We start from the raw sequence: 13,699 nt of genomic DNA on the forward strand, positions 1-13,699 counted from the left end.
GGGACCGCCCGCTCCCAGCCCCCAGCCCGGGAGGGGAAGCGATGACTGGGACATTTCCTGGAAGCTTTTCTCAGCTAGGGAGGGGGGGGTGGGTGGTGGAGGAGGGCTCCGAGAGAGTGAGGTCAGAGGCCTCAGAAAGTTTATCAGAGGTCCTCTGTCACTGTCCCCAATCCTGCATTTACTTCTTTTCTTTAGGAATGTCCAATGGTGAAGAAAACTCTCTCTCTCTCTCTCTCTCTCTCTCTCTCTCTCTCTCTCTCTCTCTCTCTCTCTCTCTCTCTCTCTCTCCTCTCTCTCTCTCTCTCTCTCTGTCTCTCTCTCTCTCTCTCTCTCTCTCTCTCTCTCTCTCTCTCTCTCTCTCTCTCTCTCTCTCTCTCTCTCTCTCTCCTCTCTCTCCCTCCCTCCCTCCCTCCCTCCCTTCCTCCCGCCTTCCCTCCTCTCTTCTCTCTTTCATATCCTTCCTCTTCCCATTCTTTCTCTCCCTCCCCCCCTCCTCTCCCTTTCCCCTTCTCTCCTTCTTCCCTCCTTGTCCAGAGACTGTGCCAGCCAGGAGGATGTCAAGATGTCAGCCTGAACTCAGAAGACAATGTAGACTTTAGGAAGAGGACTGCTCAGAACAGAAGTCATGAGAGGAAAAGAAAATGGAGTATTTCGATCACCTATGGTGTGTTTCCACCAATAGATTGTTTTGGTATTGATGTACTACCATTCAGTTTGGATCATACATATGCCTGTGAATCAGGCTTTAGGTTGCTCCTGGGAAACTAAACTGCCTGGGCTCAAAGCACAGAACTTGGTCTTAGCGTTGTTGTATAGCTGTAAGAAAAGAGCTTACCCTTTACAGCCCCAGTCACATCATCTAATACAGAGATGACAGGTTTTCATAGTGTTGATCTGAGACTTTGAATAGATGCTATATGAAGCAATAAGGCTATGTCCAACAGTAGTGGTCAATGCATACCCATTATTGCTCATTTTCTGCCCAAAGGAAACATTGACTGATTTTTTTTTCTAGGTGTGTGAATGAAACCTACTAAGCAGAATCATATTTTAAGTATTATTCCTAGATCTAGTTGTTCTTATCTGTTTTCTTTATTCTCTTTTTTTAAAATGATTTTGTCATCCAGCTGAATGAAAGGTGACTAGTATGTGAGTTAATTTCTCTGATAAGGATGGTTTGGGGAATTTCCATTCATGCAGTAGGGAGAAGGGAAACTCTTCTACTATACCAATCTATGTTCTGTTCTTTGTTTAGGAATTAAATTAATCTATTATGGACAACCAGGAGAAAATAATATTTAGTCCCATATATATATGCAAGGGTATTTCACAAAATTATGAAAGTCAGGGAGGTGGACAGATGATTGAAACCTATAACAACTTAAGCTGTGGAAAGCAAGTTCCAGGCTTCAGCAAAGGGGGTTGAGTGTGGGGAGAAAACAGCTCCAGAAAACACAAAGAGTAGAAATGTGTATGGTCAAATGGGGTTTGCCTTATTGTCTTGGGGAAACACAAGTCCTCTCTGGGACTTGCTTTCTCTGATATGATAGAAATTTTACTAATCAAAAATTCCTTTATAGGTGTAATTTCTGTTGTAGCTTAGATCTTTTTGTAAAACTGCTTTTAAAAATATCCCATTTAATATGCATGAACTTTGCCTGTGCATGGGCACCAAGTGCCCGTAGAAGCCAGCAGAGGGCATCAGGTCCTCCTGGAACTGCAGTGACAAGTGGTTTTGAGACACCATGTGAATACTGGAAACCAAACCCAGTTGGGACAAACAACAAGTGCTCAACCACTGAGCCATCTCTGCAGCCCCTAAGGCTCCAGTCTTACTTATCTTAGTTGTATCTCAAAGGCTCCTGTGTTAAAGGCTTTGTCACCAGGCTGTGGTAGTGGTAGAAACATTAGGAGTTGGCCTAATGGGAGGTCATTTCGAGATGTGTCCCTTCCTTCCCTACAGAAAAGTAACCAAGTAAGCAGTAACCACAAAAGAGGCAGCCTTTTTTAATTTTTAATTTTTAAAATTGAAATTAGAAACAATCTTGTTTTGCATGTCAATCCCAATTCCCCCCCCCCTCTTCTCCTCCCCTGCCCCACACTAACACCCTACCTATCCCCATTCTGCTCTCCAGGGAGGGTGAGGCCTTCCATGGGGGATTTTCAAAAGTCTGTCATACCATTAAGAGCAGGAGATACGCAGCATTTTTAGCCTCTTTCTTCCGGTACATATATTACCATGATGCATTGTGGAATGACAAGCCACAGGCTATGATATAGAACTTCTAAAACTGTGAGTCAGACTATACATTGTCTCCATTTACATTGATCTTCAGGTATATTTTGTTGTTACTGTCAAACCAGGGAACTCATACTTTATTTGAGGCAGTTCATTAAAGAGCCTGCTACTCCTGCTGTGTTCTTATTTTCTTTGGTTTAAAATGTCCCAGATGCCACCAGCATTCACTGAAAACACCTGCAAACTTGGGTTGTGGCCATAGGTGAGCTTCATCACCCACTGCTCATTCTGGGAGGGTGAAACCCAGGCCCCCAGACACTCAATATCCTATGTCTTTCTGTGGCTTCTGTCTTTCTACAAGGTCCACTGGAACTGCAGGCCGACACTGCCTCTGTTATGAAGGTGGTAGGACCCCCCCATCCACATTTTCAAATAAAACTGTTTAAGTGAAATATATGTACATGTACACATCATAGTAGTACATGGTGCTGTATCATATTCTAATCCCTTCAGGTTACTGGAATAAGAATTGTGCAGTATGTCTGTGGCCTCTCCCTTTAAAAGCCCTTTCTCCTTTGCGGATACTCTGACTCCACCAGTTCTATGTATTCACCATCTTATTCTCAGCCCCAGGTGGTTCAAACATAAATATAAATCTAATCCCTTAGAACTGTCTGAATTATAGTAAAAGAAGCTTTAAGTACTATATTTAATCTTTAATGTGGAAATGCATGTGTGTCTTCAATGGAAAGCACCATTTGGAAGTCTCTTGATTATATGAGTATAATTGTAAAGGGCATTGTCAGCTTTGAGATCTCAGAATTTCTCTCGGAGGGAAAAGTTCCTAAGTCAAACATCAACAGCATTCCATAAAGTATCCTCTCCAAGTCAGACAACAACAGAGAGAGCTGGAGAAGTGAATGTTAAAGAAACAGAGGCATTTCAAGGAAATGGAAAAAGAAAAAAACACAAAACTTTCTCAAGTTTCATTGCCTGAAAGGGATTGACTTTTTAGTTTCAGAAATACTTTGCAATATCAGTAAATTGGAACAGCTTCCCCCTTCACTGTAATGTCAAACTTGAAATGCTATCTGAAATGCTTAATAAGGAGACTGGAGTATACATCTCTGGATTAACTATGTGAGCTTTAAACTTATAAGTTCACCCCAGTTTTAATTCAATATTGATACCTGGTTTCAGTTCTAAGTATGTATTAACACTTTGGCTAATATTACACAGATGAAATTTAGGTATACTTCCTTATATACAAACAAAACTTGTCCAATTTTTTAACTCCATATCTAATCCTGATTCCATATCAAAGTATACAGTTTCCCTGTATCATCTTTTGCTAATAAAACAACTAATACAATCATTAATCATGATTTCTATATACTATTCTTTCTGACCAACAGAATTTAAGGGCAGGATCTTTTTTTGAATGTTTTATTCATAGCCATGTTTCCTGTGCCTAGAACATAGAATATTGAGTAGCCCATATATATTCAAATGAACAGTTTGAGCCTGTGAATATATATATATATATATATATATATATATATATTATATATATCAGTATGAAAGGTGAACATGAAGTGACTCTTGCTTTTTGGTTGTAGTTTTGGTTGCTTGCTAAGATTGAACACTGTGACTCACACATACCAGGCAGGGAGAACTTCTTTACCACTAGGCTGTAGACTCACCACCATCACATTTTCTCTTCTTTCTTTCCTGTTTTTTTATTGTTGTTTACTATGCACACCTGGATGGCAAGGAACTCTCTATGTGGACTGAGATGACCTCGTTTCATATACATCAGCCTCCCTCTGCATCCTTGGTGCTAAGATTAAGGGGATGTGCCACCACACACAGCCTAAGGGTCTTATTTAAGATGATAGCAGCAAGACTGCTTTGTTCATTCATTGTGGTAAAATAGTCACAAACTACAAAAACTACAATGATTTATTTCTTGGTCACAGGAAATTGGAATCTGCATGACTCTCTAGGCAGAGGTTCACCATATGTTGGCATAGCATGCTAACATGGACTCTTACAACTACTCACAAAGGGAGAACAGGGACCATGGTTCTGGCTGTTAGGTGCTTTTATGGAGGGTTGACATTCTACTCACATCCAAATGGTCCACATTCCTGGACACAGGAAGTTGCTTGGTGTGCTTGATTACTATAAAGTAAGAATAAGAGGGAACTAGAAACAATTAGTATTTCCTGTCCATCAAACCAATTAAGGTATCAGAAAACTGAGAGTCAACTTCCATAAATGATTGACTACCTGTTGGCAGTAGAAATCAGTATCAGAATTGAGGAAGGTATGAAATAGAGCTAGTGCCAAATACATTTTTGAAACAAGTGGTACCAAATATCGTTCCTGAAATGCTAAAGGGAATTCCTAGCAAGCTCCTAGCAAGCTTCTTCCGGCACAAAAAAAAAAAGGACACTTGTGTTTTCTAAGACAGTTTGATTTTAAAAGGAAAGCAGACAATTAGGGTCAGCCCTTAGGAAGACAAAGAATTGTTAGGAAGAGAAGAGAAACAGATTAGTATGCAACTGTGAAATCACAAGACAAGATGGGAAGGAGTTTCAAAAGCATTAACTGAATTAAGTGTGTTGAGATGCAAAAAGAGCTGATTCTTCCCCAACACTGCCTGCCCTCTCTTCTGTGGCATCAAGGCTCTCCTCTGGCCTCCGGTGAAGCCCAAGATTGTCTAAAAGAGAATCAAAAACTTCATCCAGTATTCTTCAGGGTGATTATGTCAAAATTAAGCTCAACTTGTGGGAACCCAGAGGTCTCCACACCAGGGTATGGAGAATATTCAAGAGCCACATCCTGATGCCCAACAGAGTTACAGGAACAACAAGAAAAACAGGGACCTAGAGCCCAGCATCTGCTTGAACTTCTTGGTTGGTCCACAAGGTCAAGGAGCAGGAAGTGCTGATGTGCAACAAATCTCACTGTGTTGAGATCTGTCACAACATTTCTTCCAAGAACTGAAAAATCATCATTGAAAGAGCTTTGCAAACGAACATTAGAGTCATCAATGCCAGGGTACGAAGCAAAGAAAATGGATACAAGATTCACGCAATGCTTTATTTGTGTTTAAATAAAACATCAATGGGAGAGGGTGAGGTAGGGGTAGGTGGGATGGAGGGAGGGAGGGAGGGAGGGAGAGGGTAAGACAGACAGAAGGAGATAAAAAGAGAAGAGAGAAGAATTAGGAAGTTACTGTCACTTGTCTCTCAAGCATTTGTGTTACATCGTAGCTACCTATCTCTATACATGGAGTGGGGTGGAAGCTCAGGGAAGGATAAGAAAAGGGTCTCCCTTAACAATCAGTTAATGTATGTTTCTAACATACATATTGAGAAATAGCATTGAGCTTTGTCTCACGTCTCAGTAACTTTGTGAACTGGTGGGTTTTCATTCCCATTTTACAGAAGGGCTACAGAGGTTCAGAGTCAGCAAGATCATTAATTAGAAAAGAACTATGTTAAAATCCTAATCTATCTTAGTCCTATACTATCAATTTCCATTGCATACTGTGAAGTCCCTGTGTTTTCTTTACTTTTATGATTTGAAATGTCTTTATTGTCTATCTGTCTGTCTGTCTGTCTTTCATCTATCTTTTAGTCAGAAGTTGAACAGTTTAACATATTATTGTATGCATTTTTCAGAAAGGTATTCGCCATTTTTCTCAATAAATATGTTAGAAACATACGTTAAATACCTCTTTTAAAATAAAGCATCGCAAAAGAGCCAGCATATTCGCAATCTCAAAATTCAAAAATCAAATGGCCACAATTTTAGCTAGCTAAAAAGTCCCCAAAATACATTAAATTATCATCACTCCTTATCTTTGAATGGCAAGTACACGTTTTCATCTTGTTCCTTCTCTGTTTGCACATTCTACAACAAGGACATGTTGCTCTTGTAATTGTAACCCCTTCTTACAATAAATATAACCACTGTTCACATTTTTTTACACAGTAGCGATAAACATCAGATTAAAACAGCATTCCCATTTGAACTGTTGAGACAACTTAGCAAATGAGTTTTCCCGTGTGTCTTTAATTTATAATTGCCTCAGTGTATTGCTCCTGAGTTCTTCAGCTTGAGTTGCCCTGAGCCCCAGAGGATCACCATCCCTACTGCACAACAAAACAGAACAAAACAAACAAAACACGCAGAGGATCAGAAATCTTTGGATCTCTTTTGAGTTACCGGAGATGAATGAGAAACAAAAAGGCTGGCAGCCAATGGATTTCGATTGGGTGTAGTCAGGGCTTGTGTGAGATCTCTCAGGGAACCCTGGATTTATCTACGGACGCTCCGGTTGCCTAGTTACCAGAGCCATTTTCCGTAAGCTCCTCCTCCTCCTTCTAGACCACGCCCACTTCCTCTTTCCGCCCATTGACAGGGGGCGGGGAGCAAGGAAGTCTTCAGCCGCTCAGAAGCCCGGAACGTGGGTCGTCAGCCTCTGATTGGAGCAGCGCGTTGTAGGCGGTTCCGAGGGCGGGCCTTCCGAGCTGCGGGAACGTCAGCACGTCGACGCGGGGCTTTTCTCTGGAGTCCCGCTAACGCCGCTCCGGTGTTCCTGAGCCTGTGTTCGGGCGGGCAGTCCTGGGGCGGCGGGCCGACGCCGTTAGGGGCCGCACCTGGGGTCGGTCCCGGTCACAGCCGTCCCCGCCTGTCCTCCTGGCAGGTCTACCCCAGGGGAGCCTGGAGACGTGGGGCCCCTGAGCCGGGCCGCGGAGCTCGGGGCCCTTCCCCGCCCGTGGCTCGGATGGGAGGTGGCGGGAGGAGAGACCTGGGATGTTCAGTCTGATGGCCAACTGCTGCAACTTGTTCAAGCGGTGGCGAGAGCCTGTCAGGTAGGCTGGGGCCGGGCCCTCTGCCCAGAGGGATGGGGACGACCGCGCCCCTGGGCCGGGCCGGGCGTCGCCTCTTCCCCTCGGCTTGGGAGGAGTCGGCCAGGTCTGGGGGATGCCACCCTTTCCCATGGACCATTCCTGGAACGAGAGCCTGCACGGGTGCCCCCCTCTTGTCTGTCTGACTAAGTTGTGGTCTACAGACTATACATACCTTTCAGATTGTTTTACATTTCTTAGAAAGACGCGCGTCTGCGTGGACAGAGAAAGAAGGAGGGAGAGACTTTGCCTGCTGTGGTTTTCTTGGAAACCTTGTGTAATGGAAAAGTTTTTAAAGAGAAGCATGAAGTACACTTTTCCTAATCAACACACCCCGTTGTCGCTCTTCCCACCTCTTCTCTCTTGTACACATCTGAAAACAACCACACAATATTTTGTTTGGCTATTTGGCTCAACTGCTCACTAATTATATGATCCAACCGCATTTGGCCCATCTTCCTTATTTATTAAATGAGATGATAACATCTGTGCCTAAGAGGTGTTGGATTCAATTAGAGTGTGAGAAGGGTAGTGTTTTCTTTGCTGTAATTTAGCTGCTGTTTTCATGTACACTCTAGGATAACCTAATTGAAAGGTCTCTTGCTTCATGATTCATCTTGCATTAGTACATGTGTTAAGGTTCAGTGAGTGTTCCTTGCTTGTTCATCATTCAATGAACACTGTCAAGAAAGTGACTTGTGTCAGGCACCGTGTTTGGATGAAGTCAGTTAAGTTAATGGTTCTGAAACCTAGAAGCCCGAACTACACAGTGTGTTTCTCTTTATAACTATTGACTTTTTATTTTCTTTTTTAAAGTTATGCTTTGGAATTAGAAAAATTTCACAAGACAAATTTAGCAAAGTGTTTTGTTTTGCTTTTACTCCAAACTCCACAAATACACACTTGTCATAAAGATGAACAGCAGTTCATTAAAGAATGCAATTGAGAAGCAACACTTTGCATATTTATTGGGAAACACATATCTTTATTTGGAAATGAAATTTGCTTTAAACAAAACAAGACTTTTGGCATTCTTTCCCCTTTATTGACTCTGGGTTTGAATGTTTTAAGTGTAAGTTATAGGATCACCTCTCAGAACCGAAGGTGTGCTCCACACTGTGTGCTCTCAGTGATTGACTGTAATCCTATGCTGGCTGATTTCAGAGACGTGAAAGACAGGACATATGCCCCTTCATACTTGCCTCTGCTTACTTTTAAAGAATGAAGTTTTTAGGAGAGTATTAGAGCTTGAATAGAATTAGCTCTTTGCTTTTATGACTTACACTATTCATAAAAAAAAAGTTTCCACTATACTTAGGTTTTTCTGTTCATTTTTAAAAGTTTTAGATATGCTGCCTGATGTTGAGATTCCTTCTATATTTTCTACAAATATATTTGCAAATGTGAGGGGAGGGTTTAATGATTATTAATATCAGAAAATGCTCAGAGGTTATGTTGGCTGTCTAGTAGATTCCGAACTCTTCACATGGAAGTTCTTTCATCAAGCTCACTTACTCGTTTGTCTGATGGTAACCCACAAGCCATTGAGTATATTAGAATTGTTTGCTATGTACCAGGCAGGAGGCATTAAGGCACCAGTCTGGGTTAGTAATGAGGACCAGGAATGCAGCCAGTTTTCAAACCATACTTGCCATACAAGTCAGAACACGAATTATGCTTTCAAGCCATGTAAATCAATCTTGAATTGATTATAGTACTAGACCTACAGACAAGTAACCTGCCCCAATAGAAGTCATATAGTACAGTGCTAGATTTTTTTTAAATTTTTATTTTGAGATATAGTACAATGATGAAAACAAAACAAAAAACAGAAAATCAGTTTAATACTGTTAACTAAAATGTGTACTGTATTACAAGCTCACCTGCTTGTAATAATTTTTAATTTGGGGTATGTGTTCCTGTGTGTGTGTGTGTGTGTGTGTGTGTGTGTGTGTGTGTGTGTGTGTGTGTGTGTGTTTGCTGTGATTCACCTTTTCAGTCTGTAAGAGTTGCCGTCTTTGAGGCCACTTTGAACAGTACTGCTTAGGGATTTTATGGTTGAGGTTATAGTTGTTTGCAGAATACTCCTCAATTTGCCTTTTTTTGGGGGGGGGGTATTGAGACAGGGTTTCTCTGTGGCTTTGGAGGCTGTCCTGGAACTAGCTAGCTCTTGTAGACCAGACTGGTCTGGAACTCACAGAGATCCTCCTGCGTCTGCCTCCCTAGTGCTGGGATTAAAGGTGTTCACCACCAAACAGCCTCAATTTGCTTTGTAATTCCTTGTAATTTGAGTATGGTGGTACATGTGGAGGAAGAATGGTACAGAGACAGTAAGCTGTTCATCATAGGCAAGCGCTCTACATTAGACATTACAGTAATCATATCAAGGGCTGTGTAGCTCCAGTGTGTTTTATTTCTTGACCACTTGGGTAATGTGTTGTGTTTCTTCAGATTTCTCAGTATAGTGCTTGAGTTTAGTAGATTGGCATTGGAATCTTAGAAGTCTTAGCATTTTCCCAAGTCCAAGTATTTGGTTCCTTCAATCTCAAGGCATTTTAAGAAAGAAAACCTGTGCAAGTATTTGAATCATGGCTGCTGAAATTACTTTTCTCATTGTTGCCACCAAAACCTGCAGGAGCAAATTATGACAAAAAGGATTTATGCGGACCTCAGGTTTAAGAAAACACTATCCATTGCATCGGGAAGGCAATCAGAGTTGTTGGGGGGCATCTGCAGAAGGGACTCAGTAGTCTGTGAATGCTGAAGTTCAGCTGCTTTTCTCTTTTACCTTTTTATTTAGTCTGTAGGGCTCCGTTCATACTCAGCATGGGGCTTCCCTCCTCTGTTAAATCTCCTTGGACACCCTCACAGACACTCCCAGTGGTGTGTCTCCTAGGTGATTCCAAATCCAGTCCAACTGACAGTAAAGAATTACCATCACGATGGCATCAAGCTTTCACTCAGCAAACTACCTGCCTCCAACCCTGAGTGTATAGGAATTTATCCTCCTCTGCTGATAGCTTATGTTTATCAGGGTATAGCTTTGCCTTTTCTTCCTATGTTGCTGAAAGACATGTCTTTCCAAGGTTAATTCCTAAGCCTGTCTTAGGCCTGTGCTCTGTATTCCATTTCTTTGGTTTAGTTGTTCTACCCTCAAACAGTTTTTAATTACTTAGGATCAGTATACTTTATATATACCACAGAGGGGACTTGTGGGATATAAGAATAAACTTGTGTTGTTTTTACTAGGAAAAACAGAAGTTGCTTCACCTGTATTTCATGTTAGCTGATTTTGTCTTTCTCTTACCAAAATCAGAAGTGAAGAGTAATCCTGAATGCTGAATTATGTTTTTGTTCTCCTAGGTCCTGGTGGGCTCCCTGTTTAATAGAATAATTCTCACATATTTGTAAGGGGCACTTTCAGAGACCCCTAGTGATGCCTAAAACTGAGTAATAACAAGCTCTGTATAATCTATATACTATACTACACACACACACACACACACACACACACACACACACTCCAGCCAACCAGCGGTAAGCTTTGACTTGTAGATTTGGCACAGTAAGACCTTAACAGTTATAGCTAAAAATAAAATTGATTATAGCAATGTAGTGTAAGAATATGGCCAGAATGGATACCCCGAGTTGAGGGCCTCTATTAAGTAACATGTGGCTAACTTGAACAAAATCAGTCAGGTAACTGATAACTAATGGATAAGTAGCATATACAGCATGGCTATGCTGAATAAATGCATGATGTAATTCACGTAAGTCACACCCAGACACAGCAGAGGAGGTGATGACTTTCACTGTCCTAGTGGGACCCACAGTAGAGAAGTTAGGGCTCCATTGTAGAACTTCGTGTAACTTTAGAGCACAGTTAGTCACATGCTGTGGTTTGATTGAATGTCCCACAGTGGTCTACAAGTTAAAGGTTTCTTCCCTAACATGATGGGATTGGAAGGTAGTCAAATTCTAGAGATGGAGCCTAGTGGAAGAAGGGTTAGGTCACTAGGGATATGACCTCGAAGGAAATTGTTGGACTCAAGCCCCTCTCCTCTTTCTGCTCTCCTAGCTTACATTTAAGAGATTGACTCTGCATGGGCTCCCATGTAATGTGTTGCCTTTCTATAATAAGGACTTAGAGGGTGCTTTTACTTCAAGATACTGACTATTTGGGGCTTCAGATACCCTGGGTAAGTAAAAGTGGGGGAAAAGTATGGTGTCTCAGTGTCTTAGTTAGGGTTTCCGTTGCTGCAGTGAGACACCATGACCAAAGAGCAAAGTTGGGGAGAAAAGGGTTTATTAAGCTTATATACTTCAGTATTGCTGTTCATCACTGAAGGAAGTCAAGACAGGAACCCAAAACAGGGTAGGATCCTGGAAACAGGAGCTGATGAAGAGGCCATGGAAGGGAGCTGCTTACTGGTTTGCTTCCCCGGGCCCTCTCAGCCCACCTTCTTATAGAAGGCACCACCTACCATGGGCTGGGCCCTCCCTCAATGATCACTAAATGAGAAAATGCCTTACAGCTGGATCTCATGGAGGCATTTCCTCAACTGATGCTCCTTCCTCTCTGATGGACCCTAGCTTGTGTCAAGTTGACACACAAAACCAGCCAGTACACTCTGCCTTCCTTTTGTGTTTGTTGGAGTCCATACTTTACAGCTGTAGGCTGCTGCTCTTCAGGGCTGGAAAGAGATGGGTGGGTTCAGAAGAAGAGATGCATGTGATTTTATTGGTATCTAAAGGCATTTACATACCTTATGCTTTCTGTGATTCCAGTGTCAAGAAATGCCCACTTAAAAATCAGAAAAGTAAGACTAATTTAACTGAAAGCATCTTGAAAACAAAGTTATATAAAATAACAAACAACTGTTATTTTAAATCAGAAATTGGAGTATTTGTGTTAGCCTCTCAAGATTTTTCAGATATTACCCTTTAGTATCACACATAATTTTAATCCCAACGATAACAGCTTCCTCATCCTTACACGTCCTGCATCCTATTCCTCTTCCATTACTTCTCCCACACGTCCTTGCCATTTGAAAATAATTTCTCTCCCACATTGATTTTATCATCTCCATCTCTCAAAGCCGCATTTCACGTGTTTACTGCTAACTAACCCGTTCCGTAGAAGAGCTTCAGGTAGCATGCGGGATGCCTCTTACTGCTCTGTGCAGTGGTGGAGTGTCTGTAAAGCTGATTATGACAGGATTTATCATTTATACTGTGATTGTTTTTCATGGAGGGAGTAGATCCCTACAACCATATTTTTTGGATATAAATAAATCTAGACCATTTATAGAAGTTGCTGAGTTCTTAGTTTCCTAATTAAGCTTTACATACAGATTAGCAAGGATTATCTAGTGTGCTCTATGCTAAACCGGAATGTCTGACATTCTTTTTATCTGTCTACTTCTTGATCATGCTTAATAAAAATAGTGAGAAGTCAGAGTTTAAAAAAGTAGAGACACATATGTATTTATGTTCAAATTTAGAATTGGCTTCGTGAAGTTTGAAATATTTTCTCAGTAATGTAGTTTTTGTGCGCCCAACTTTGCCCTTCAGTTTCTTGAGTAAAATCCTTGATATGCATTATACTTTAAACATTAGAAATGACTTTTATATACTTATTTCTGTTTAAGTATTCTCCTTCTAAGTTGACAGTTATTTTTTGACGGTTTCACACATATACAATGTATCTTCATCGCATCCACTTCCGACTTGTCCCAGCCATTCCCACAAAGTCTGTCCCCTCCATCTTCACCTTTCCCTCCTCTACCTCCTTTCCCTGTTTCCTCCTTCTCCTTTTCTTCTCCCACCAAGTCCAGTCAGTGCTGTCTGCATGAGTGTGGACAGCCTACCAATGGCCATACCCTCAGAGCAAAATGTCTTCCTCACTCAGCAGCTGCGGATAGCTCCTCAGCTGGGAATGGGACTTCATGAGACCTGCCACTGCCCGCCCCCCAAGACCACATCTCACAGTGATTTTCCTCATCCTGTCACTGTTAGATTCTTTCTGCCCCCTCTTCCAATGTTCCCTTAGCTTTGTGGGAGTTCCAGTGTCTATACTTAGGTCTCTTTTAGGGCTGAAATGCAATCATCACTTATTTCCAACACTTTGATCAGTTATGAGACCGCATTAACTATTGCTCCCTAATGTAAGGTTCATTGACCAAAGTTAGAAGCATATAAGTAGTTTTTGTTTTGTTTTGTTTTTTAAGTTTCCTGTGTGCCTTTTTCTTTTTTTTTTTCTTTTCAACTTTATTAGTTTTAATTTTGTGTATGTGTGTGAGTCTTTGTAGGGGACTGTTTGTTTATATGTGCATGTGAGTACTAGTGTCTGAGGCCAGAGACATCAGATACCCCTTGAGTTCAAGTTAAAAGTGGTTGTGAGCCAATTGGTTCTGGGTGTTAGGAATCAAACCTGGGTCCTCTAGAAGAGTGCTCTTTAAGTGATGAGCCATCTCTCCAGCCCCTCTCGTATTCTGGTGTGTGTGTGTGTTTGTGATAAAAAGGAACCTTGGAA

The 13,699-nt window shown here is 41.5% G+C and overlaps 1 protein-coding gene and 1 pseudogene across 2 annotated transcripts in view; both read left to right on the top strand.

The window, feature by feature from the left end:
* Positions 1–4,376: 4,376 nt before the first annotated feature.
* On the top strand, positions 4,377–6,997 carry LOC113832670 (annotated as a pseudogene).
* Arl13b (ADP ribosylation factor like GTPase 13B) overlaps positions 6,829–13,699 on the top strand; it is a 59,482-nt gene continuing 52,611 nt past the window's right edge. Inside the window, exon 1 of one of the 2 annotated variants that reach the window (XM_027412437.2) lies at positions 6,829–7,128. In XM_027412437.2, the coding sequence (XP_027268238.1) occupies positions 7,070–7,128 (59 nt within the window). In that variant the 5' untranslated portion in view covers positions 6,829–7,069. The remainder of the gene's footprint in view (positions 7,129–13,699) is intronic. The other variant, XM_027412436.2, reaches the window with a different exon arrangement.

This window comes from Cricetulus griseus, chromosome 4, assembly GCF_003668045.3.
Source record: "Cricetulus griseus strain 17A/GY chromosome 4, alternate assembly CriGri-PICRH-1.0, whole genome shotgun sequence".
NCBI classification, from domain to species: domain Eukaryota; kingdom Metazoa; phylum Chordata; class Mammalia; order Rodentia; family Cricetidae; genus Cricetulus; species Cricetulus griseus.